Raw genomic sequence first — 27,993 nt, 5'->3', positions numbered from 1 at the left:
AAATAGATTTGTTGACGTTTTGTGTGAAGAAGAAGGGTGGAAAAGGAAGCAAAAAGTTTTGAAGTAGAAGCAGAACGGAAGAACCGAAAAAGTAGATGAAGAGTCGTGTTGAAGAAAATTCATGCGCGGGAGGAGAAGGGTGAAGGGTTGTTTCTTCACTTTCACGTAATAGGTTTAAAAAATTTAGATAATAATAGTTTTTTATAATTAAAGCCCAGCCCATAAGTTATAAAAATAGCCCACTCCTAATTCGACTTGCGCCTTTGAGGCGCGCGCCTAATCTGGGCTTTTTAGAATTCTCCGCACTTCCTCACAAATAAGCTCCAAGTGGGCGCCTTGAGCCTAGGCGCACCTAGGCGCGCGGCTTAGTGCGCTTTTTAAAACACTGGTCTAGTTGATGACAATACTACAAAATACTTTACCAGAAGTACTATCAAAGGTATTGAAATACAATTTCTCTTAAAAAATATTGAAATACAATTGCAATGGAATAGAATAGAAAAGGTTGGCGCACCAGAGTTAGAATGACAGAGGAGAAGAAGATTAGAGAGAGAAGTACGAGGATAAATGAAAAACTTCTTCATTGAATTGTTAAAGATATTTAAGTGGGTTATTTTGTGTGACTTAGGCGGGATGGATGAAGATTAGATGATTCTAGTTTGGTCTTTTTAAATATTTTTCCTTTTAGTTTTGGGTGGGGGCAATGGGCTTTTTAAATATGCTACCTAGTTTGGATTGGGAAAGATTAGATGCCTTCTTTTTAGAAGGTCCAACGTGTCCACTTCAGAAGTGCATTTGATATTTGTTTTTTATTAAAAGCAAATATGTCAAATCACTTATCCGATATGTATATGGGAAGTATTTAGGAGTATTGATATTTGATACGTATTTGATACGATTTTTTGCTTCACATGGAGTATTCATGCTTCATAAGCAAAAAAAACCCACACCCCACTCCCCACTCCTTTCTTCTTTGAGAAAAAAAGCCCTCGCCTTGCCTTCATCAGTGAGAGGGCATCGAACTTGTACACCATTATGTACCCTTTGAAACCACCAGCACCAGCACCAGCACCCTTTTTTGACAAGAAACAAGCTTTTTCATTAAAATAATGATATGAGACTATGCTCAAAGTACAATGGAAACAACAAGCATAAAGCTGTGGATCAGGAGGTGCACCCGGGCATCTCAACTAGGTTGACACCCCATTAGTACCATCAACACCTTGAAAAGAAACTTGCAAATAACTTAATAACTTAAAAATTACAATCATTGCCAAGATTTTTTTTTTTTGAAACGAAAATAAGCCTCTTTATGAAGGATAATGAGACTAAAGCTCAAAGTACAAGAGTATTATACCAAAACCAAAAGAACTAAGGGAAAAAACAAGCTAAAACATAAACAAAGACTATAATCGGGCAACATAAATATGATGGAAACTTAAATACGAGTCCGAATCAGAAAATAAACGAGCTAATCAAAGCCACACAATACAGTACATCAGTAGAAAGCTAAGTAAAAAGCAATACTTAAACACTCTCTCAAAATTAGCCCACTCCACTCGTATAAAAAGTACTGCACATCCAAATCTTCAAGATGATAGGAGAAAATGAAAGCCAAGAAGATGCAAACAGCTGCCTCAAAGCTAACTTGCCAACACAATCCAAAGTCCAGAGGATCTGGAAGTAGTCTTCTTCCAATCCACATAAACTTGCCAGCACTGCCTTCAACTCATTACTCCAGTTATCAAAGAGAAGTCAGCTTTAGCAATGTCAGTTTTCTGAAAAAACCTTCAACCCACCTTGTAAGAAAGTCCCTGAAAATCTTTAAAGCTTCCAACTAAAATCTGGCCGACATCTTTTGAGCTCTATATGCTTTCTATGACTTCTTTAACGAAGCTGTCCATTCTAGAATCTTGAATTAGTAGTATGTCTGGACTAATTTCTTTTGAAAACTTCTAAGAATCAGCCACCATGTTTTTGTCCAAATCATCATGCAATTCAATAGCTAATCTTCAATTTTCAACCCTGAGGATATCCACCGAATGACCTGTTTTCCTTTGGATTAGGCTAAAGAGATTTCACAGGTATCCACTATGGAATGCAATTTTTAGGTATGTATTTTTCTTTTACAGTGGAGTAAAGGAAAGCTTTTCTTAATGGAAAGTAATTGAACCTCTTCAGATTGGAATAAAATACTTAAAGCCTTGTTCATATCAACTGGCATTTTATTGTAATTTCTATCTCCTCATTGTCCTCTTTCCTGTTCTTCACTGCTTACACTTGCCAATGACTCTTCATCAAAGTCTTTCGTACCTTTATGAGAAGTCTGAAAATTGCTATGTAATCCTCGCACAGAAGGAGGATTGAAAGACTCTTGGGAATTACATCCGAAATGGGAACCAGGTTTATTCAAAAAAGGTAAAGAAGCTGACCTGTTTTGATTTAGGCCAGGGACTTGGATCTTGACACAACAGCCTCAAGCAAGTCAGGGTTTGTGATTTTTGTCCAAGAATTGCTAAAAGAAGTCCTTTTCTTGGTCAAGTGTTTTCGGAAAGGCTTAACCAAATAAGAACTTCCTTGAACATTTTAGGAATCTTGCACTTCTTGTTTCTCTTCATTCGTTGATGCAAGCAAATGTTAGCCGGAAATTTCTGAGGTATTTCGAACTCACTCGTATTGTGAGATGGAGACTGAAGAAGATCATTATTCGAGTTATCCTTGGACAATTGGAATGCTATATTCACTGTACTGTTTGATTGGTTGGAAAAAGGCAAGGAAGAGTTGGATTCCAAGGCAGAGGAAGATATGAGAACACGGCTGGAAGGTGGAAGGGTTCTTGAGTGATTAGTTAATGCTGCTGAGCTGTCTTTTGGGAGGAATAACGGAGGAACTACAACAGGCTCTCTTTTAAATTTCTTTTTCGTGCCCTTACGGATGGAAGCAGAACAATTACTTTGCAGAGAATCATTTCCATTCACATTCTCTTTCCTTGTTAAAGCTTTTTTCGTGTTCACTACTATTTGAGCTTTCCACCATTTGAGGTTAGACCAAAGCCCAATGAATTAAATGCATAGATATCTTCTGCTGAATTCTCTCTCTTCCTTGGATACAGCCTATTAATTTCTAACGGACATATTTCATTTCCAATCAGATTGTCGGCCTCCGGCGCCGGTGAGGAAACATGAATTTGATTCAAAGCTTCTAATGGATTTCTTGAAAAGGAGGGAGCTGTTTTAGTGGATTTAAACACATCAAGTTCTTGAGGGAAGAACAAAACATTAACATCTTCATCTTCCAAAGCTTGCCTAACCCTTAGTTAATCAATAGGGTTTTTGAAAATCCTTAACAATAAGACTTCCCTTGAAAATACATGGGGGATCCATAGGCTCAATATCATCAAAATTCAAGAAAAAATTACTTCTATTAAAGTCTGTAATTTCAGTGGTAGTAGGTATAATACCACATAAATTCGGTTTAACTTGAATTCTTGCTTCGTTGCAATTGGTTAGATTAAGCGTTTCTGTGGCAATGCTTTCTAAACCCTCAAAATTCTCTCTGGTGGCTTCGAAGGTTTTTCTACACTAGTAGTCCAGAGGAAGGTTTCTAATTCTTAACCATCTGCTGCAGCCTTTCATTACCAACGGCTGGCTGTTTTTTAATCTATCCCATTTTTCGAACTTTAGGTGAAATGGCCCCATCTCCTGCCATCTCTCAGGTTCATTGATGAAATCTTCAACCAGGCCTTGATCCAAACTAATAAGAGCATTTTCATCCAATAGTGGGTTGATGATAATTCTTGTTTGGAAAAAGATTTCCAGCAGTTTTCGAATTTCTCTCCAATAATCAACGCAAAGAGTATTGTAACTATCCACAACTATTCTGATGTAGCCTAAGTAATCTCAAGGAGAAATCCTCCAAGAACCAAGATTGAGAATCTTTTATTAGAATGAATAATGTGCTTCATACAAGAGGAGAAGACTTCTATTACAAATGGGGCTAAAAAGGGAATTAATCTAGAATATTACCTAATTACCCAATTAACTCTTAGTCTTCTTACATCATTTTCAAACTTTGTTTGAATAACTTCCGAGTTATTTGTCACCCCCTGACTCTGTTTTGCTCTCTTCAAAATAGAGGAAACTTGAGAGCTTTCTCCTTCATCTTTGGTCACAGCCTGATAATCAACTTTAATGGCACTCTCTTTTTTTTCTTTTCATCATGGGTTAAGTTACCATCCGATTTAACTTTATCTGTGAAGCTTGTACTCTTAGCCCGGGCTGGATTAAAAGATGTGGCAATTTTATGTGAATACCAACTTATATACTCTGGTTTTGAAAAGGAAATTCTCCAGCATTTTGTGAAATGCCACCCACCCCTGTTTGTCTTCTCCCTAACACACTCGAATGAAGGAGTGTCCACCTGAAAATGGCCATAGGTCACACAACATAACACCCAACCCTTTTTTGCCTTGAACTTTGACAACTTCAACCTTCCTTGGTTTAACTCCCCCATTTCTGGAAGAAACAATCTGCTGGGCCTCTTAATAACACTTATAATGCTTTCAGGCACCAGCTCACATCTTTGACAAGGAAGCTATCGTCTTCTGACCAAATGCGATAATACGATTGAAGAACTTCGTAACTTACCACTTCCATTGCAGTCTCACTTCTAAGCTTCCCTGTGCAATTAAAACGAAACTCAACCACCAGACCTTTAGTGATTGGTCTGTGGGTAGACTTCACCAGGAGGCTAACGTTGTTAGACTGAAAAGTAGTCGTTGTGAGGCTACTGGAAAAAGAGAGAACCGAAAAGGGAGCAGGAGGGAGGGGGGAGGAGGGATAACAAAGAGAACTTACCTTTTAGCAACTTCCAGATTTTCTGTTTCATTTGAACATTTGTTGTTTCTTCTCACTACATCAATAGAAAAGTTCTTGATCTTTGTTCCATCGCCAAGAATATTCAAAAATAGCAAAACAAGACTATGAAGTGTAGTAGAGGAAGAGAGCCATCTTATCCACGGTTGCCATCAACAATTACATGGAGATGAGAGCACTCCAGTTTAAACTAATATCTTGACTTGAATAATCAGCAGAAGCCTTGGCCCCCATTATTCTACACTCTACATCAATTCCCCTGAATATGTTTTTGCTACCAACTCAAAAGTGATAGAGTCTAAAGAATCACTTCAGATGCAAACCACCATCTTTGAGTTCGAAGAAATGGCACGAGCTCGATCCTCATGAAATTGATGTCAACTGAGTTGATTTAATTGGAAATGATGTTAGGGTTGAAAGAGAGCTTGATTGCATCAATTGAATCAGGAGGGAGAAGGGGAAAGTGGTGATGTAAGAAGAATGTGGTTAGCTGGGTCATAGTCTTAGGTTAATTCCATTTTTTACCACCACTTGTATTAAAACTCTATAAGTGGAAGTCTTCCCCTCATGTATGGACAAATACTGAATTATCTTTTGTTCGAAGAATTCTCGTAGATTTTCTAGAAAGATCTCCTTGCTTTTGTTCAATTCATTCATTGTGTGGTGGGGAAGGGGAGAGATACTTCCTTTTGGGAAGACCATTGGATGGGGGAGAGATACTTACTTTTGGGAAGACCATTGGATGGGGAGAGACCTCTCTGTTTCTTATTCCCTCTTTCGTATCATTTTCTTGATCACAAACACTGTTTTGTTGCTGATATTCTCGTGTGGTCTAGGAGCTCGTATTCCCTCTCTTTTGGGTTCTGTTGTGCTTTTTCCTATAGGGAAACAATAGAGGTACTTGAGGGCCACTCGTTTAGACGTGGGTGAAGTGGTTCTCCCCTAGGTCTATCTGTTTTCTTGTGCTGTGGAGGATTGAGATTCCTAGGAAAGTTAAGTTCTTTAGTTGGCAAGTTTTACACGACCGTAAAAAGAAAAAAAAACAGGATGGATAGGCTTAAGAGGAAGATGCTCTCGCTTGTAGGTCCTTTCTTGTTGCATTCTTTGTAGAAAAGGGAGGGAGATCTGGACCACATTCTGGGCATTGTGAGTTTTCCAGCTTGGTTTGGAACTCTTTGTTTTAGACATTTGGCGTTAGGGGGGACTTGACATAGAGATGTGTGTGCGTTGCTTGAGGAGTTCCTTCTCAACCCTGACCAGTGAGAAGGGCACTTCCTTTGGGTCATGGGGGTGTGTTCTATTTTATGGGTGGTGTGGGGTGAGCAGAACAATGGGGTTTTTAGGGGTGAGGAGAGGGTCCCCAGTGAGATTTGGTCCCTTGTACGTTATCATGTTTCTTTGTGGGCCTTGAATTCGAAGGAATTTTGTAATTATTCTATAGGTGTTATTTTGCATAGTTGGGTCCCTTTTTCTAGAGGGTTCCCTTCCTTTTAGTGGGCTGGCTTTTGGTTAGCCTCCTATTCTCTCTTTTTTTTTCCTCATTGAAATTGGTTTTATCATCATATAAACAAAAAATACTCACCCTCAAAGTCAAGTTTATTTATTTATTTTGAAACGGAGACAAATCTTTTTTATTAATATGCACTCAAAGTACAAGAGAGTTATACAAAGAGAGTAATACAAAGTCAAGTTTATTTGTACTCTGCTTATATTTGGAAAGTTGTTAAAGATTCAATGAAACTCCTCTAAAAATAACTCATTGTAGGTATAAAATCGATTGACCATACTTCACTACTAAAATGGCTATCCTTCACGTATTGTATGAATATTTACTATATGAATCCTGCGCAATATAGACATTGGCTCCCTTTTTTTTTTGTTTTATTAATTTGTTTTTGTTTATTATAATCATAATGAACTTAGGTGAACCCTAATATCTTTCCATCTTTACATTTACACTAGAGTTTTTTCACAATCTTTTGGTTCATAATTTTGTCGACCCTTTGATTGGGTTTGAGTTGTTTGACTTTTTTTGCTAGTTTCTTGTTTGTAGGTTTGGAATCTTTGTAGTTTTAATGTAATTTATTTATTAGCATTGTGTTAGATACCTACATTTGTATACATGGGTTTATATTGTATAAGGGTAATTAGATTAGTATAGGGTTAGGGGTATAAGGGTAATTAGATACTTAGGAAGTTACTAGTAGTTATTGTGTAAGTGTGGTTACTAGTAGCTATTATGTGTGGTTACTAGGGTGGTTACATTTGTTATAAATGGAGGGAGGGTAAGTGAGAGAGAGAGGTTATTATGTGGAGTGATTTAGGGCTTGGGTGAGAGTACTCAAGAGGGAGGTTCCAAGTGCCTTATACTTGGGTTTATCTTGTATTTTCTTATAGTTCATTATAATAAATTAATATCTTGTTCTTGTTAGCAACTTTCTAACACATTGTTAATTTTGCCAATAGCTCATATCTCCCTTTGTAATTAGATCTTTTAATGAGTATTAATAATTGCTAGGCTCTTCTTTATTAGTTTTGTGGGTGGGGGTTTCCAACCCTTTCCTCTTAGATGGTCCTTCTTGGCTTTTTTTGTTGAATATACATATGCTTTTCTTATTAGAAAAAGAGATTTACTTATGATTTTAGACATCAGTCTCTGATTATTACCTAATATGAGTTACTATTGCTCTTTAGGTCTTCCAATGCGTAAATGCAACTTGTGGTTATTTTTATCATCCTAAATGTATTTCAAGATTGCTTCATCCGGAGAATAAAGTTGCCGCTGGAGACCTTGAGAAGAAGATTGCATCTGGAGAATCTTTCTCATGCCCTGTGCATAAGTGCTCTGTTTGTGCGCTCGGCGAAAATAAGAAAATATGGGAACTACAGTTTGCTGTTTGTCGACGGTGTCCAAAATCATACCACAGGAAATGCTTACCAAGGTATCCTTTGAATTTCTATATAGTGAATCAGAGTGTAATTTTTTAAGTTCTGGTGCTTAATTGGTTAAAGAATGCATTGTTTTTGTTAGGAAAATCACTTTTGAAGGTTCTGAGGATGGTGAAACCCCGACCAGGGCATGGGAAAAGCTATTACCTAATCGCATTTTGATATATTGCTTGTAAGATTGCTGTGTCAGCTGTTACTACTATTTCCTTTAATCAGTATTGGCCTATTAATGTTTTTTTTTTCATTTAATTTGACCAGGGACCACGAGATTGATGAAGAAATTGAGACTCCTGCTAGAGACCATATAAAATTTCCTGGTCTTGAAGAGAGTAGGCTTCCCATTCAGAAAAGGAAACTTCCTATCAGTGATACAAGACGAGGGAAGACGATAGTTTTTCGTGGGAGTAGGGAGAATGTTGTATCAAAGAAGGGATCTATGCCAGATGACCTTCAGGGAAAATCTGCTGCAAAAGTATCCAAATCATTTGAGAGGTCCTCATCTGATGGGAAGCTTCTTGGTAAAGTGACTGCGAAATCATTGTGGAGTTCTGAGTCTAAAAATGTGAAATTGGGTAACATTTCAAGAAACTCTTTGAATCAAAAAGGAGAATCTGTCCTCATGGACATTGATAAGACGATCAAAGTGAAAAAATCCTCCTTAGTTGGCAAGTCTGCCATACCAACCAAGAGATTTGATCCAAGTAAGATTTACAAGGAGGATAGAAGTGGGATGCTCCTATTAGATGCCAATTCGGAGAGGAGGTAACTGCCATTTGTACTTCACATTTGGTTTTGATGCCCTCACCCTTAAAAAATGAATTAAGGAATGACAACAGTTATAAACTTCCCTAAAGTGCACGCTTGCATGTTTGGTAAAGTGGATTTGTTTCTAAAATATTCTTTCTTTTAACCTAGGTTAATGGACATGATGAAAAATGTTGCATCGTCAATTACTTTGGAAGACGTAATTAAGAAGCACAAAGTCCCATCTACTCATGCATATTCTTTAAAACATGTAGTGGACAAGACAATTAAGATGGGGAAGTTGGAAGGGTCAGTTGTGGTAAGAAAATTATTAACTTTTGTATCCTTAAAGTGATCTCGTGGTTTCTTATCCCTTAATGGTCTACTGTTTTGGTTGTTAGGCTGTTCGAGCTGCTCTGCGCAAGCTTGAGGAAGGATGTTGCATTGAGGATGCAGAAGCTGTTTGTGAGCCTGAAGTTCTTAATCACATATTTAAGTGGAAGGTGCTTACAATTTCTTATTGCACTGTTCTAAAGAAATTTCTTAGGCTTTTATTTGCTCAGCTGCTTTGACGAAATTTTTGACAAAGCATGGTCTTATACTGACTAATATTTTGTGTTTTCGAAGTTTTGAACTATTTTGTGCTTTCATCTTAGACATTCGGCCCCTGCTCTCTATTTTCCTGTTTACATCTTTTTCCTTATGCTGAATCATTTGGTGGCAGATGCCTTTTCTCGTTTTAGTAGCTCTAGGATATTGTTGGGATTCTGTCATTTGTTGTTTGATAGAGAAGCAACTGACATAGTGGCTCTTGTATCCTCGAACGAGACATTTGATATTAATACGAAGGAGAAGGATTGTTTCTCTTTTGGAGCTTGAATCCTTCTAAAAGTATTTCTTGTAGTTCCCTCTTTTGGAGCTTTTGTGAAAATTTTAAGAATGTAGTTCCCTCTTTTAGAGATTTTGTAAAATTTTTCTAGAAGACTTAGCACTTCTGTTTGTGGTAAGTCAATCATGGAAGACTTCTACAGATATTTCTTTTAAAAAGAAGACAGCCTCTTTATTAATATTAATATAATAATAATGAGACAAAAGCTCATAATACAAAAGAATTATACAATGAGCATGTAAGCATGGATCGGGGGTGCACCTGGACATCTCAACTAGGTTGACACCCCCTTAACACCCTCATCATATCCAACCAAGCTAAAACCCATAACAAAGGAGTAATGGCTAAAGGCAAAACAAACACAAAAGAAGTACAGGGAAATACAAATACAAATACAAGACTAAACATCCTTCTAAATAAAAGGCGACCAAAAACTTGCACCAAGACAAACTCGAGATCATAGGAGGAAGAACACTATGAGGAGGCTGAAAAGAGGAAGACTTTTACAGATTAGATTGGTTTTTAGAAAGATGATCCTTTTTGTAGGGCTGCTTTTTCACATTCTGTATTGGTGGGCAGAAAAAAGACTTCAATCATATCTTTTTGAATCATGACTTTGTTTGGTTAGTTTGGAGTTGTTTCTATGAGGTGTTTGACTTTCCTTTTGCTAGACACATGCTGTGTTTTAGAAAGCCTCCTAGGCGCATGCATAGTGCCTCGCCTTGCACACTAGTGCATCTGTTGCGCCATCTGGGGGAATTCTTGTCACATTTTCTTGGCTGGGAAAGGATTTTCTTTCTAGTGAGACCCTTTATCACATTTTTTTTTGTTTTGTCCCGTCTCTTATTTTGGCTAGGAAAGGATTTTGTCCTTGTTCAATTTAGTTTGGACTTTTGATCGCTGTCTAGGCGCTAATGTGGTTCAGCTGCTGTCGAGTCTGATTTTTCCCAAAAATCTCGCATCATTTGGATAACTTTGTTAAAAGCTTTATTTTCAGAATTATGGTTTGAGCGGAATCAACATTTCTTCCATGATAAAGCAAAGTCAAAGAGCAGAAATTATGTGTGCAGTAGATCTTAGTGTTGCAGCTTGGTGTTCATTAAAAAATGAGTCTGCTAATTTTTCCATTCAAGATATTTACCTCAATTGGAATGCCTTTCTTAATCGAGCCTAACCATTGCCGGTTCATTTTCTCTCCATTTGCAGTTCTTACTGTCTGAAGTTTGAAGCTTTGAAGTCTTGACCTTGTTTAATTTTATTTTGAGATTGTAATTGTTTTTTGGGGTTTCTTTTAATTTTCTGTTTTTTTTTCTGGACCTGGTAATTGGCTGTTTGTTTGTTTTGTTTTGCTTTGATATTTACTTGATAGAACACCAAGTAGTGTGTTCTACTAGTTTATTTATCAGCCAAACTTCTACAGAAAACAGAACTAACACAGAGTCTTGAAAACAAAGTACAACACAAGAACTAATACAAAGTTCAACATAAAACAACAAAACAGTAAAGGAGTTCACGATAATGGAAATAACTTGCTACAGACTACAGAAACTGAACACTTTCTGCATTCCCTGCTCTCCAGGAAATTACAGCCCTCCACTTCCAGAAACTGACTAACCACTCCTCTCTTCCCTTCCTTCTTTCCCTTTTAACTCTCTCCCATGTAATTAACCATGGTCCCCACCAAGGTGGTTTCCACTTCTTTCTCCATTTCCCTTCTCTTGTTCACGTGCAACTGCCTCCTTTTTCCTCCTGCTATATTGTAAAATAATTGGTGGTCTATCATCACTTTTTCGGGATATGATGATTGACGCTATGGGGGTGTCGACCTAGTTGATATGTCCCCTTTCTATTTCTTCTTTATTGCTCTCTTTGTATAATTTTCTTGTACTTAGGGTTCTTATTAATAAAGAAGTTTTGTCTCCGTTTCAAAAAAACATGAAACTGCTCTCTCTCAGCAGTGTTTTCAAAGCGCAAGGGGCACCTCAAGGTGAGAGGCGACATAAAGGCAATGCCTGAGCGAAGCGAGGTGCAATGAATGAATAAATAAATAAATAATATATGAGGTAGAACATAAGTTTATAGACAAATGTCAAAGCCTCAAAGATTAATAATAGTTCTGTAATCAAGAAAAATGAACAAAATCGATTGTATAATTCTCTTGTACTTTCAGTTTGAGTTCTATTTAATAAAGAAGTTTGTCTCCATTTCAAAAAATAAAAAATAAAAATGAACAGAACTCTATAAGTACAAGTTTAAAACACCATCAAATATCAAATTCATCAACATCCCCATCTAACTCTATGGTTTCGTCCATTGCTCCTCGGCCATTGTTCTCCTTGATGTCTAATTCCTCTTCAGTCGTCCTCATCTTCATTACTAACTACTTGTATAGTTGGTGCTTGCTTTTGAACTCTAGAAGTGGAGGGAGAGGTAGTTGACTTTCCTTTTGATCTAGTGTACATGAGGGGTTCTCTAACGCCGCTAGCACGAGCTACATCTCCCCATGTGAGGTCGTTGTCATAAAAAACTAGCTCATTGTCAACTTCAGCTTCATCATTTTCTTCATCCAATGTTTCGACCAACCATTCATTACTCTCGTCGATATGATTTAAAGAGATTGGATCAAGTTGATCCTTTAGATTTTTTTTGAAAAGGAAACAACCTCATTTATTAATAAATGAACAATGAAACTAAATCTTATAGTATAAGAGGATTATACGATGAGCATTCAAACCAAGGATAAGGATGTGCATTTGAGCATCCCAGCTAAGTTGACACCCTCTTAGTATCCTTATCATATCCTACATAATAAAAAGATAGAACAACTAATAACGTCCAAGTGCAGGACTAACCACAACCAATACAACTCAAAAAGGACATAAGAAACAACTTCTAACCAGACTAGGAATTAAAAATACAGCCAGACAAAGAAAGATTCTGAAACGGTTGGAAACACCAGAGGCTGTGAGCCAAATCTGAATCATCAACAAGGAGGAAAGTTAAAAGGCCTGCCAGTTTAGTAAGATATATTGCATAGAGAAGTCTTTAAATTGTTTTCGTAGAGAGCATCACAAAGAGGCATTCAGACGTGCGCACTCGTATCTATTGAACCAAGAGGAGGCTTTATTGTGGAAGACTCGCAGATTTCTCTCAAACCACAGTTCCAACAAAATTTCCTTGACGGTATTGCACCAAAGCAAGGAGGCATTTTTTCATCATAACCGGACCAAGAAGTAACTGTCTAACATTATTCTTGCATTCTTTATCAAGGTCTCAGCTGAGATTAAAGGTGTGAAAGAGTTTACTCCTACACTTGGCAGCATATACACATTCAAACAAGTGCTGGAGTTCCGCATGAAATTTGAGATAGAATGGGCATATATGTGGCGAAATATAATGAGTGGGTAACTTCTTTTGCATAATGGATGCACAAATTGAACTCCTGAACAACATAATCGATAGAGTTATACTTACCCTCGGGCTTTTAGATTTCTGAAGGCTTTTTTCCAACTGTAGGTCCATCGGAGTGGCAGGAGACAAGTGCTTCGATAATGACTTTACTGAAAAAACCCCATTAGTTTCCATTAACCAGATTCTTTTATTCTCAATATTGGATAATCTTGTCCTTTCCAAGGAGCCCAGGAGAAGTTGAAAATTAGAGATTTCAAGCTCCTAACAATCTTCTGAAATCAAGAAACCCAGAGGAAGTGGAGGCGTTCCAATGTTCTACAACCGAGCCTTTTGGATTAAGGGCAATTCTGTACAGCTTGGGAGTGTGGTCTTCAAAGCAATTCTATCCATTCATGGATCCAACCAAAACAAAATTTTGTCACCCTTTCCAACTTTAAAAGCTGCCACACTATCTAGAAATATTTATCCAAGGGCTTCTTAAACTTGAATTTTCTTTGCCACTTGTGTGCCACTGGAAGAGGCTACTCCCGTGAATACTACAAACCACCTTATACCATAGAGAGTTTTGTTCTGCCATGAACCTCCACCTCCACTTGGCAAGAAGAGTAATGTTTCTAAATTTCAGCTTGTCCAGCCCAAGGCCCCCATCTCCTTGGGGTTTGGAAACTAATTCCCATTTCACTAGGTGGTTCAACTTGCTACCGTTGTTCCCTTCTCAAAAGAAGTTCCTCCATGGTTCTTTCAATGAATTAGAGATTTTTTGGCATGAGGAATGTTTAGCAATTCCTCATGGATGCCCGCTAAGGAGATCTTACTTTCCCCAATATTAATTCCGCATATAGATGACTTTTCCCAATTTATCTTTTGCCCATAACACTAAAATATTTCAAGCGTCTTTTTAACGTTTTCATGAATAACTCATCAAACTTGGAAAATATTAAGGTGTTGTCTGCAAATTGAAGGAGGGGAACATGAAACATTGTTCTTCTACCATGAAACCTTCATACAAACCGTTAAAGTGTAGATTTGAGATGAAACTACTAAGCACTTCGCTAACCAGAAGAAAGAAAGAGGGAAAGGGGATCCCCTTGCTTTAACCCTCTTGAGGCTTGAATTCTTCCTCTGGGCCTCCCATTGACGAATTCTGAATACTTAGGTTTTTAACACAATCCATGATCAATCCAGCACACAAGCCAGCAGAGACAGCGGAGTTTGAAGGCGTTTTCGGAGGCAGTGTCGTTCCTAACAGAGAAAACTAGGGTTTTCACGACTATGTCTTGCTTGGATATACAGCAAGTTCTCAATGATTACAAACCAAAGACCCACTCACCATCACTACTCTCAAGCTCAATCAAAAGGCTCTTTCTGATATAAATGGTTTGTCCCTTTTAAAAACTTGGAGAAGCTTGATTTGACATTCAACAATCTCACATCGCTTCAGGGATTGGAGTCATGCACCAATTTGAAGTGGCTCTCAGTTGTACAAAACAAACTTGATAACTTAAAAGGAATTAAAGGGCTTTCTAGACTTAATGTATTAAATGCGGGAAAGAATAAGCTTCGATCAATGGACGAAATTAGACCCCTTGTTGGCTTTTGTGCTTTGATTTTGAATGACAATGAGATTGCTTCTATTTGCAAGCTTGATCAGATGAAGAACCTGAATACTCTGGTTCTTTCTAGAAATCCAATCCACAGTATTGGAGATTCTCTGTTGAAAGTGAATTCAATGAAAAAGCTATCCTTTCTAACTGCAAACATCAATCTATTGAATCCCTCAAGTTTTGTATCGAACTTAAAGAGCTTAGACTTGCTCACAATGAAATCAGGATGCTCCCCAATGCTTTGGCTCATAACAAGAAGTTGTTGAATTTGGATTTGGGAAATAATGTCATCATGAGATGGTCAGATTTAAAGGTATTGAGTTCATTAGGCTATCTGAGGAATATTTATGTTCGAGGAATCCTATTGCTGAAAGTGCTAAGTTAGATAAAAAGATTTGTCGACTGGTTCCAGGCTTGCGTGTATTGAATGCGAGATCAATTGGTAAATGCATTCAGAATGAGAATGATAATGGGAGTGATAAAGAAGACGACACTCCAATCAGGAGCCTAGATCGTCAAAAAGAGAAAAAGGATAGAAAACTGAATGGGAATGTTGAAACACACCCGTCTGTTCAAGGCACTGATGGCAAACTTGATCATACTAATGGTGCTGATGTGGACAGGAAGTTGGAACGCAAAAAACGTAAGATGGATAAGGTCACCAGGGAGGAGAAAGTAATTCCATCTCTTGACAATAAGATAAATCTCGGTACCAATGATATTGATAAGGAAAAGAAAGACTTCAAAGTAGAAAAGAACAAAAAGCAATAAGGAGCCATCTTTGCCAATACACAAGGAGACACTTACCAAGATTGAAAAACCATAAGAAGAAAGCAAAGAAGGAAGGGGAAAGGCAGATTGGTGTTATTGACGACGCTGAAGTGCCATTTGAACAGCTTTTCGGAGATAATCTTATTGAAGACATGGATGCTGTTCTCCAAAAGGTTGGTGAGAAAGAAGTAGAGGAGATGAATTTAAAGCCTAACTTGGCATCATTTTCAGCTAATAGAAAGGAATCTAAAAGCAAGATCGAGTTGGAAGGTTACAAATATCCCCAATAGTTGAAATTGGAATGGACGGAATATCAACATGGGGGATGAGTAATTGCAATGCAAAGGCATTCAGTTACTTGGGAAAATTTGGATCAATCATGGCAGCACCGTGGTCGGACAGGTGTGGAATGCAGTAATAGAAAAAGAGAATGGGTTTTAGAAACTCATTTCAGTTGTTGGTCTTGCAATGAGCTATGAAGCGTAAGCTACTGTTGTTGGGAGACTTGACTTTTGATTTGGGGGAGTTCATGAGATGGAGGATTTTTACTTTTCTGACTTAAACAAGTGAATGCCAAAAGATTTTGTAGCTTGTTGGTACCTGGGCAAGTTCTAATTTGAAACTTACATATTTCTTCTTCAACAGCCTTAAAATAGTGCATAATTAGAACTGTTAATGCCTAAATTGAAACAGAGGTGTTTGGGGGTATATTATTTCAGTTTTTATATTATTTCTATAATAGAGTTGCCTTGTGTCTCTTAAAAAAAAACAACACAATCCATGATCGAAGAGATGATCCATCATGATTGAAATTTTTCTGCTTCAAAATTCTTTTCAAGAACCCCCAATCAACTCGATCAAATGCCTCTCCAAGGTCCAGTTTGTAATCCATCCTTGCTTTTTTTGGACCTATAATACTCCACAACTTTATTTGCAATAAGTACAGGATCCAGAATTTGGCGGCCATCCAAAAAGGCACTTTGAGTGAGAGCTCTAATACTGGGCATAATTATCTTCATTCTTTCAGCAAGCACTTTTGCAATCAATTTGTACAGCAAAGTAGTGAAACTTATGGGCGGGAAATCAATTACCTTTACTGCATCTTCCTTTTTCTTGATCAAGCAAATAAATTTCTCCTTTACATGCATTTAGTTTCCCAGTCCCATAGAACTCATTGAATAATTTACAAAGATTTTCCTTGAGGAGATCCAAAATTTGATGAAGAATTCTACTGTGAAGCTATCCGGACCTGGAGCTCTGTTTCTTCCATTGATTTTAATGCTGCCCTGATGTCCACCAAACTAAATTTTGAAATAAGCCTTTTATTTTGATCTGCTGAAACTACAGACCAATAAAAAACGGAGGTGTGAGGAGATTTCTCATAGAGGGTGCTGTAGAAATCAAGTATTAAATGCCAATTTCAAAGAATAAAGTGGTTGGGTTTCCTTGATTATTAACAAGCTTCGGAATTAGACTTTTTTTTTTTTTCCCCCCGATGAGAACGATGGAAGAAACTCATATTTTTGTTCCCCAATTTCAGCCAAGTCAACTTAGTTTTCTGGATTATATCTCTTTCCTCCCTTCTACAAAGAGCTAGAAGTTCACTCTCTTATTAACAATAAGTGATCCACTGTGCACGTATCCGGTTGATCATATTTTTTCTCTTCTAGTGCGATGGCTTTTAATAAGGTTTCTTCATGACTTTTCTGTTTTCTTTCATAATCTGAAATGCCATGATTTGAGTTGACCCTTAATGTTTTGGAGTTGAGTTGATAGGGCAAAGCCCATCCAGCCCGGAGGAGTGCTTGTGGTTAATGAATTTTCAATAAATTGGCAGCAATGCTTGTCTAGCAACCAGCTGTTGCAAAATCGAAAAGGGGAAGGCTCCCACTCGAATGCCCCTGCTTCTAATAAGAAAGGGAAGTGGTTTGAGGAGATCCTTACTTGACGAGTTACACGTGTGTTCGCAAAAGCCTTGTCCCGGTCAAAAGTAACTAAAAATCTGTCAAGCAATGATCTCAAAACTACTCTTCCTTCTCTTGACCATGTTAATTTTCTGTTCAGTAAAATAACTTCAATGAGTTTCCATTCTTCAATGAATTTATTGAATTTCCTCATTCATGCCACATGTCATTCTACTTGCTGGAAATCGCTCCCCTTTGATTTGGTCATATTAAAATCCCCTCCCAAACACCAAGCTTCTATACAATAACCAATGAGGGAGAGCAGCTCTGACCAAATGAATTTTCTCTCTGTAATCAGTAGGTCCATAAATATTGGTTACCCAACACAACTTATTGCACATTGTTCTGCATTTAACTGACAGTGAGTGGCCCCTTTCAATACTTCAATAAAAGAAAATTTACTTTCATCTCACTTGGTTAACATTCTTCCTGATTTTCCATGAGCTTCAAGAAAGATCCATCCAGTTCCTTTTGATCTCCAAGTGGATTGAAAACAAAGTATTGACCCATTCCAATCTTGAAAGAAATATGGGAAAAAGGAAGATGACAATAGACAGTAGCTTATAATCCTTTTCCCTGGGATATATGAGGAAGACTTGACACTGAGAATAGGCTTTTGGTTGGAAATGTGAGGAGCTATAATAAGCTGTGAGCACCTTCCACCCAACAGAGAACTTTTGCTTGTAATATCTTTGAATCCACTTGGTCAAAAGGGCCTTAGTATCTCTCCACCTGGCTGCTGTTAGCTTGCACTGCTATTTGGATTCTTGGTTGTGGCTCTTGATCCTACTTCTGGTTTTACTGTTAGATCCCTTATAGCTGACTTAGTGGGCACGGTTGATCCATTATTGTCTGATTTTTGTTCTGTGATTTGGAAAGATAGATTTTCCTAAAACGATGAAAATTTTTCTTTAAGATCTTAGTTGGGGTGCCATCAATACTGCTGATTGTCTTCCACGTTGCATGCTTTATATGTCTATTTCTCCTTCTTGGTGTCACATGTGTTGCTGCTACGCTGAATCTTCGATCCATTTGTTTTTCCATTTTCCTCTTGCTGCCAATTTTTGGGATATTCTTCTGGTGGGTCAACCCTTTGGTGGTACAAAGATGACACTTTGGTTGACATGCGGCGTTCTTTTGGTATCTGTGGGGTGAAAGAAATAAGTGGCTTTTTCATGATTCTTCTTCCTTGTTCAGATATTTTATGGAATTTGTTCTGTCTATTTCTTTTCCTTGGTGTAAAGCTAAGCCCCCCCTCTCTATAGATAATCTATTTTAGTTAACAATTGGACATCCTTCTCTTCTATAAGTTCCTTTAGGTGTTTGGGGTTTTCCCCAGATTTCATTTATAAATGAAATGTTTTTTTTACAATTGGACTTCTCTTCTGTACTGGGTATCACCCGAACCCCCTTGCAAAATTAGTTTCTTCACATTATCCCTCTTCACAAAGTGGGAGGAGGCATTTATGAATATTTCTAAAGTGAATACTTCTTTGATGTCCTGACTTATTAAAAGTGTATTGAATTTTCAGATCGCAAAGAACATGGAAGTGTTTATATGGTCCTGAGATTATAAGAGTCTTAATAATCAGGATAGGCTTCAGAATTTGATGAGGTTTAACCTTTTTGCCTGTTCATATGCAGTTTGTATATGGAAAAGGAGGACAATATTTATCACCTTTTTCCTCATTGCTTCTTTGCTTCCAAGGGAAGAAGCTTTCTGCTTAGTACCTTCAGATTTCCGCTTGTCTTTCTAATTCTAATCATATTGATGACTGGCTTTCTCAAGTGAAGTTGAAGTCCTTTGGGGTATGCTGTCGGGGCATTCCTTTAGTTGCGTTGGCTTGAAAGTAACTTTAAACTTTTTGAAGCTAAGTCTTCTGATATAACTTCTTTTGGTGGAAATTTACAACTCATCTCCTTGTGGTGGGCTCATAGTTATAGCCAATTCTTTTGCAATTATCCAATTTCTTTGCATCACAACAATTGGTCAAATTTTCTGCAATTAGTTTTTTTGGGATGGGGTTCACTTTTCACCGTCCCTAAGCTGTTTCTACTTCGCTTTTGTCTGATGATGTCTCTTATAAAACATCAATGTGTGATAGCAGAAGGAAATTGTTAGCAGCCGGTCTTTTTTGCTGTCCAGACATATGGACGTGTTTTCTCCATATTTTTTCTGTTTAATTTTTTCTCGCTCTATTTTTTCCATTTCATAGTCCTTGTAAATACTAAAATGTCTTCTGCAATGCAGATTGTTGATAGGCTTCATTGGTACATAGAGAAAGGCAATACAGTAAGTCCATTATGTTGATTTGTTTGATTTTTATTATATTGAGCAGAATTCGTTATTTATTTTTCTTAGTGCAACATTTTCTTTCAATGCATTTCATTGTTAGGAGGCTATCTGTTACCTTAAATATTCTTTAGATTCATTATGCACTCCACAATCTCACAAAAAGTACAAGCCTCGTATGTTATCCTTTTGAACTCCTATGATTGTGAAAGTTGAGAGATGTTTACAATCATGGAACCACTCGGGGGAGGGGGGGGGTCATCTAACTCTTCTACAAGCAACCCTTTCAAACTCCCCACGTCCTACTTATCCTTATTTACAAAAAGAAAGGTATCGTCTATGATTGCAGGATTGAAAGATTTTAGAATAAAAAATAGAAGCCATGTTAGATATTCTCTTCGAATTGTGCTCAGGGCAGCAAGTTAATTGGGAGAAGTAAGCATTATATGGAGGCAATATTGATGAGGCTACATTGATCTCTACTTCTTCAAGGCTGAATTGGGAGGCTGGTAATTGCCTTTATATATCTTGGCTTACCTCTTGGTGGTTATTCTAAACAGCAGTCTTTTTGGCAGCCTGTTATAGATAAAGTCCATTTGAAACTCGATAAATGGAAAAGGGTATAACTTGTCCAGAGGGGCCGTTTAACTTTTTTTTTTTTTAAGATAAGAAACATTTCATTGATAAAATGAAACAGGGGAAACCCAAACTCCTAAAGGTGATTAAAAAAATATAGCCAATTAGAAAAGAGAAAGGAGAGACTATAGTTCTTAAAAGGGTGCCCATTTTTGTACCAATAAAAAGCAGTAGATAAAATGGTGTCCAAAAAAGAAGTACAAGAGGCAGTAGAGTCCTGAAACAGCCTCCTATTGTGCTCAGTCCATAAAGTCTAGGAGAAGGCACGAACAATAGCCAACCAAATTGTCTTTTTACATCCCACAAAAAGGTGACCCACCAAGAAGTTTTTATTGGAAAGAGAGATCGACCAACCAAAAAGCATCCCAGATGATGTGCCAAAACTGAGTAGCAAAGGAACGGTGCGCAAATTGGTGAGAGGCAGATTCCGCAGCAGTTTGACACACAACATACCAAGTAGGAGAAAAAGACATATACGACATTTGGCATTTGGAGGCAACAGCAGTATTAATGGCACCGTGACTAAGTTCCCAGAATAATTTAATTTTCTTTGGGTAGTGATCAGACCGAATAATAGAATAAAGATTTCTGGTAGAGGACCTATTGAACAAGTTAAATCATCAATTAGGGATTTAACAGTAAAAGAAGCAGAGGAATCAATGACCCGTTAAACTTTATGTAATTCAGTTTTGGCCAACCTACCAACTTATAATATGTCCTTATTCCAAATGCCTTTCTTGGTGATACAAGAATTGGAGACTTTTATGTAACTTCTTTTGGGAAGGTCAAAAAGCACAAGCTGAATCCTTTGGTTAAACAGGAGTTAGCTTCGAAAGCTCTAAAAGATGGTGGTCTAGGGATTGGAAATGAAAACAGAAATACAGCTTTATTGTTTAAATGGAGTTGGAGAATCCTTAAGGAGCAGGACTCTTTATGGTGCAAAATTGTTAGAAGTATTCATGGAGTTGATCCAAATCTTTGGTGCACTTCGGGTAAGCTTGGTTTAGGTTTGAAAAGTCCATGGATCAGCATTTCAAGTTGCAAAGTTTAAGCTTGGTAATGGAGGAATATATTCCTTTGTACAGATTCATGGTGTACTGTCTTCTCCTTTGGATGGTCTACTCCTATTCCCAATGATATTTGGGCCTACTCACTCTAACATATCCTTTTCAATGAATAAAAAGGGATTATGTGGACACATATGATTCATGCTTATGATTACATAGAAGAAGAGAATGGACTGCTTCTTCAACGATGTTTTTTGTAGTTCTTCCTCCACAGGGATGTTTGTTGTAGCTCTTGATTTCAATCCCCACCCTAAGGTCATTTCAATTATCATGCTACAGTGATGAGCAACAAGTAGATTGACCTTCAACAATACCATTTGCCAATAGGTTTGCCATAATGCTCTAACAATAAAGTTTATCAAGAAATTAAAATTTCAAGATGAGCAACCTTGCTCTGATACCAATTTTTGGATCGGTATGGCAACCCTAGAGGGGTGAATAGGGTTTAAATAAACTTTTTTGACAAATAAAAAGTAAAATCAACTAATTAGATACTTTTTAAATTTAAATAAAGAACTTTGTAAACTTTGTTAAATAACAAGATTGATAAAAATATATGAATGGAAGTATGCAATCAAACTCAACCAATAAGAGTATGTAACTAAAATTAAATTAAAAAATAATTAGAAAAGAGTTAGAGAAGAAGACACCGTAATTTTATAGTGGTTCGGTTAAACTCAACCTACATCCACTTTCCCAAGCACCTCTTGGGATTTTGATTGAAAATCTTCTTTGGACTCTTTCACGGATTTGAGCCGAACCGATTCTTGCTCCTTTTTCGGGTTCAAGAGCAAACCGATCCTTTCCACGGGTTAGGATCCAACCGTTACAATATGTTGAAGTTTTTAAATCATACAAAAGAAAACTCTCTAAAAGAGTGAGTATATAATTTGAAGCTCACAAATTTAATCCTCACAATACAATAAGAAGCTCTCAAGAATAAGATGAAAAGAATAAAAATTGGAAGCTTTAGAGAGAATAACAATGTTGGCTTTTTGCTTGAGGATTGTAAAGATGTTGTGATCTTGTGTAAATGTGAAGTATTTAAAAAGAGAGGAAAGATAAATTCAAAATCATTTGGGTCATTAGATATAAGTAAAAGAAAAATGAATGGTTGAGATTTAAACTTAATTAGCCGTTAGACACAATACAAATAATAATATAATAATATGTCTTTTCAAAATACTTTGTTTAAAAAGAAATCAATAAAGCAACTTCACCATCTTTTAAAACAACTAGCCGTTAGACACAAAAAAAATAATAATATTAAAATCATTTTCTTTTTAAATTCATTTTCTTATAAAAGCCAATAAAACATAACAAAAAGCCACATTTGTTACTCCTTCATTGCTCCAAGTGGCTTTCTCTAATTGGTTCAAATTGAATGCTTGGTCGCCACGTCACCATCTCGGGTATTTTTCTGTTAACCTTCTTTTAGCAATATTTTCTTCATTTGAACTTCGATTTGGGTGATTCAAGAGGCGTTAGAATCATTTTTCCAAGCTCTACGATATGGTCTATTCAAATTAATAAAATTGTCAATAAAAAAATCAGATTTGTTATCATCAAAACATAAATTAATTGAATAATTAAAATAAATAAATTTGAGATTAAGGGCCAAAAAGCCAACAATCTCCCCTTTTTTATGATGACAAATCATTGAAGAAAAATAACTTGAAACACACATGATCAACAAGTAATTCTATTATCAAGATGTATAACCATAAAGCTCATGTATATATTTCACCACAAAGAACATACTTGAAAACAATTGATAAGAGAACCTTCTTTGTCCTTAATTAATTTTTTTTCTCTAAAAAAATATGCATTATTCAATAGAAACAATTATGCAACAAATTGATAAAAACATATTTTTCTTATACTTCTCCCCTTTGGAATCATCAAAAACAATACCAATGAAGTTAGCTCTCCCAAAAAACATGAACACATACAAAATGTCTAATTCTCCTCCTATCAATATGCATTACGGTAACAATATCAAGTAAGATATAAAATCAAGATGCATCCCAACGAATAATTCCAAGCTCAAGCCTATTTTTACAAAAGCTTTCTTCACTCAAAGGCTTGGTAAATATATCCGCTAATTGATTATTGGAGCTTACAAACTCAAGAGTAATATGACCATTTTGTACATGCTCTCTAATAAAGTGATGCCTAATATCTATATGCTTAGTTCTAGAATGATGAATAGGATTCTTAGTCAAATTTATGGCACTAGTATTATCACAAAATATAGGCACATTATCAAATTTTAATCCAAAATCACAAAGAGCTTGTTTCATCCAAAGAATTTGTGCACAACAACTAGCAACCGCAATATATTCCGCTTCGGTAGTGGATAAGGCAACCGAATTTTGCTTTTTACTAAACCAAGATACTAAGGAACTACCAAGAAATTGACAAGTCCCACTAGTACTTTTACGGTCAAGTAAACTACCGGCAAAGTCCGCATCGGAATATCCTACCAAATTAAACTCAACATTTCTAGGATACCATAATCCAACATCAATAGTTCCAAGCAAATATTTAAGTATCCTTTTAACGGCATGGAAATGTGATTCTTTAGGACAAGATTGAAATCTAGCACAAAGACATACACTAAACATGATATCGGGTCTACTAGCGGTCAAATAAAGTAAAGATCGATCATACCTCGATAAGTCTTTATATCCACACACTTACCTTTTTCATCTTTGTCAAGCTTAGTGGTAGTGCTCATAGGAGTTTTTGCAACTTTACCTTCATTGAATTTGAATTTCTTGAGCAAATCCCTTGTGTATTTTTCTTGACTTATGAAGATGCCATCCTTGAGTTGTTTGATTTGAAGGCCAAGGAAGAAACTAAGTTCTCCCATCATACTCATCTCAAACTCATTATGCATACACTTGGAAAATTCTTCACACAAAGATGAATTAGTAGAACCAAATATAATATCATCCACATAAATTTGCACTATAAGCATGTCATTATTTTTAACTTTAATAAATAGAGTATTATCAATTTTTCCCATCTTAAAGTCATTCTCAAGTAAAAACTTGCTAAGTCTATCATACCAAGCTCTTGGAGCTTGTTTTAAGCCATAAAGAGCCTTTTCCAACTTATAAACATGATTAGGTAAATCAAAACTTTCAAAGCCCGAGGTTGTTCTACGTAAACTTTCTACAATATAACCGTTTAAAAAAGCACTTTTTACATCCATTTGATACAAAATGAAATTTTTATAAGAAGCAAAAGCAAGCAACATTCTAATAGCTTCTAATCTAGCAACCGGTGCAAAAGTCTCTTCATAATCTATACCTTCTTCTTGACAATAACCTTGAGCTACAAGTCTAGCTTTATTTCTAATGATATTTCCATTTTCATCCATCTTATTTCTAAAAACCCATTTTGTTCGATTATAGATGCATTAGAAGGCCTAGGGACTAATTTCCAAACTTTGTTTCTTTCAAATTGATTTAATTCTTCTTGCATAGCTAAATCCAAAACTCATCACATTCGGCATCTTTAAAACTTCTAGGTTCAATTTGAGACACAAAAGCAAGATTACTAAATAAATTAAGAGAAGAACGAGTTTTGACACCTTGTTCGGGATTGCCAAGAATTAGATCCTTGGGATGGGATAGAGCATATCTCCACTCTTTAGGCAAGGATGAAGAACCCTCTTCTTTCTTTTCTATGATGTTCACATCTTGCATACTTTGCCTTTGAACAAGTAAATCTCCAAAATCTTTTTCTAAATCATCACTACAAATAGACTCATTAGAAACATTATTCCAAGATTCATCAAATACAACATGAATAGATTCCTCAATAACTAAAGTTTTCTTATTGAAAACTCTATAAGCTTTACTAGTAGAGGAATATCCTAGAAAAATACCAACATCCGTCTTAGAATCAAATTTTCCAAGTTTTTCTTTGTTATTCAAAATAAAACATTTACAACCGAAAACTTTGAAATACCCAATATTTGGAATTTTACCATGCCAAAGTTCATAAGGAGTTTTATCTAAAGAGGGTCTAACTAAAACTCTATTTGAAACATAGCAAGCGGTGTGAACGGCTTCCGTCCAAAAATATTTAGGTAAACCATACTCATTCAACATTGATCTAGCAAATTCTTGCAAAGTACGATTTTTCCTTTCAACTACACCATTTTGCTACTTCCTCTGCTCGAAATGCATCTAAAAATTTTAGGGATGCATATAATCATTGGACAAAGGCCAATGACAAGGCCTGTGTGTATCTCTTGTCTAGTATGTCTGACATACTAAGCAAGAAACACAAAACCATGGTCATTAGACGTCAGATCAAGGATTCGCTTCAAGAGATATTTAAGAAGAATTAAAAAGAAAGTAAATATAATTTACTTGCCTTAGAAACATGTTTAGTGGAAAATGACCAAAATGTCTAGATACTTGATTTAGGAGCCACTAGTCATGTTTGCTCTTCTTTACATAAAACTAGTTCCTTTAAGCAGCTCGAGGAGGATGAGATACACTCAAAGTTAAAACGAGAGATGCCATTTCAGCTCGTGTAATGGGAGATGTTAAATTTTCTTTTTAAAATAGATTCTTGTTTTTAAAAAACTTGTATATAGTTCCTAAGATTAAAAGGAATCTTATATTTATTTCTTGTCTTATTGAACAATCATATAATGTAACATTTTTCTTTAAATGAAGTGTTCATTTCTAAGAATGGTGTACACATTTGTTCAGCTAAGCTTGAAGACAACTTTTGTATGTATTAAGACCTAACAAAGCGAAAGCAATTTTAAATCATGAGATGTTTAAAACTGCTAATACTCAAAATAATACCTATCTTTGGCATTCAAGATTAGGTCATATTAATCTCGATAGGATCGGAGATTGGTAAAGAATGGACTTCTAAATGAGTTAGAAGATGATTCATTGCCTCCATGTGAATCTTGTTGAAGAAAAGTTGACTAAAGAGACCTTTTACTAGAAAATGCTATGGAGCCAAAGAGCCCATAGAACTTATACATTCAGACACTATGGTCCAATGAATGTAAAAGCTAGAGAAGGTTTTGAATACTTCATCTCTTTTATAGATGATTATTCAAGGTATGATTATTTATACTTAATGAAACGTAAGTCTGAAGCTCTTGGAAAGTTCAAGAAGTATAAGGCTGAAGTTAAAAATCTATCAAGTAAAAAAATTAAAATACTTTTATCTGATCGAGGTGGAGAGTATATGGATTTGAGGATGATAGAACATGGAATCAATTACAACTTTCAGCACCTGGTACACCTCAACAAAATGGTATATTAGAAATGAGAAATAAAACCTTGTTAGACATGGTTCGTTTAATGATGAGTCATGCTCAATTGCCTTGCTCGTTTTGGGGGTATGCAGATTGAACAATGTTCCTCGAAAAGTGTTTCTAAAATACCTTTCTGTAACGATCCAACACTTTATACTAAGGTGAGATCATTACCACTAAAACAAATAAAGACTTTTTATTTAAATCAAAAAAATACTAAGTTTTAAAAAGAAACACTCATAAAATATAAGTAAAGTATATAATAAAATATTAGTTCGGAACCTATTTAAAATAAAAAAATATATCTAAAAGTAAACATGGGTTCTGAAATAAATTTAATACTCAAAACATAAATGTGGAAGAAAACATAAGATGTTCCCTATGACGATCCACGGTCACTTCTTGCCATTCGCGAGTTTGCCTTTACCTGCTCCTTTACCTGAAAAATTAAACATAGAAAAGGGTGAGTATAAATTTATACTAAGAGACCCACTACTACTCCTGCTACGTGTCTGTTAACCTCTCGTTATAGTCCTGTAAGAAAATATCGAATATCTATTGTGCTCCCAAACGTACGCTATCCAGTGATCTTGTAGGAACACATCTAGACTCTTGGTGAACCTGAAGGAGTCACCCTAAAGAAGTGTAAGTGATCCTATTGATTCACATATAAAAGCTAAGCCACACAAACATAAATAGGTGGTGATCCCGAGGGACACCCATATGATACGACTCTAACAGGTAAAGCTAACACAACATCATAGTCTATACATATAACATAACATAAATAACATATCTCAAACATGATGTATCTCAACCATAGTATATCTCATTCATAACATATCGTGGTCATCACATATCTTAGTCATACATAACGATTTTTTATGTAGCTATCATTATCTAACATTCTTCACAGTCACATCACATGCATCATGGCTACGTTAATGCATACTAAGGGAAAACATAATGTAAGGATCTAATAATAAAACTTCTTACCTGGAGATTAATTATCAACTAATTCAGTCATAAACATAAACAAAATTAAAATTATTAATTTTGTCAACCATCACCCAACTATTTAATTAAGCATCCAAACTTCCAACTATTTAATTAAGCATCCAAACTGACCCCCAAGATTAAGGTTGAATCAAACAAAACCTTGAATGGAAAATTTCGGAGTCTCAAGTCCTCAAATTAACACTTGAACCTTCAAACAAAAATAATTTAACTCATTCCATTGTAAACTTATTTAAGATCCAAAAAATATTCATTTGGGCATACCAAACCAACACAGCTCAAGAGATACCAAAAAGCAACTTGGCTTAAACTAAGGCAGAAATGGCCCACGCGGCTCTGCAGGAGGAGAATCGACTTGGCAGTCAGCTCGGGTGCACAACTCACAAAAGGAGAAAGAAATCGGCTGTGACAAGCGCGATTTACGAAGGAGTAGATAAGTGGCTCTGTGATGCACAGATCGACTTGCTCAAGC

General features: G+C 36.2%; 2 protein-coding genes across 7 annotated transcripts in view; both read left to right on the top strand.

Annotated features, from left to right (window-relative positions):
• The window catches only part of LOC116406270 (protein ENHANCED DOWNY MILDEW 2-like), an 88,725-nt gene that overhangs the window by 8,518 nt on the left and 52,214 nt on the right, over nucleotides 1-27,993 (top strand). The window lies entirely within an intron of this gene.
• Nucleotides 1-27,993, top strand: part of LOC116406269 (protein ENHANCED DOWNY MILDEW 2-like) — a 50,614-nt gene that overhangs the window by 5,364 nt on the left and 17,257 nt on the right. For 4 of the 6 annotated variants that reach the window (XM_031889975.1, XM_031889977.1, XM_031889976.1 and 1 more), the window contains exons 3-8: nucleotides 7,569-7,816; nucleotides 7,906-7,995; nucleotides 8,082-8,585; nucleotides 8,739-8,886; nucleotides 8,969-9,070; nucleotides 19,458-19,499. In XM_031889975.1, the coding sequence (XP_031745835.1) occupies nucleotides 7,569-7,816; nucleotides 7,906-7,995; nucleotides 8,082-8,585; nucleotides 8,739-8,886; nucleotides 8,969-9,070; nucleotides 19,458-19,499 (1,134 nt within the window). Of the gene's footprint in view, nucleotides 1-7,568; nucleotides 7,817-7,905; nucleotides 7,996-8,081; nucleotides 8,586-8,738; nucleotides 8,887-8,968; nucleotides 9,071-19,457; nucleotides 19,500-19,848; nucleotides 20,162-27,993 lie in introns of those variants that run through there. The other 2 variants (XM_031889974.1, XM_031889978.1) reach the window with 2 other exon arrangements.

This window comes from Cucumis sativus, unplaced genomic scaffold (assembly GCF_000004075.3).
Source record: "Cucumis sativus cultivar 9930 unplaced genomic scaffold, Cucumber_9930_V3 scaffold81, whole genome shotgun sequence".
Classification (NCBI taxonomy): Eukaryota; Viridiplantae; Streptophyta; class Magnoliopsida; order Cucurbitales; family Cucurbitaceae; genus Cucumis; species Cucumis sativus.
Note: the sequence above shows the minus strand (reverse complement) of the source record. Positions and strands in the feature narration are given on the sequence as shown.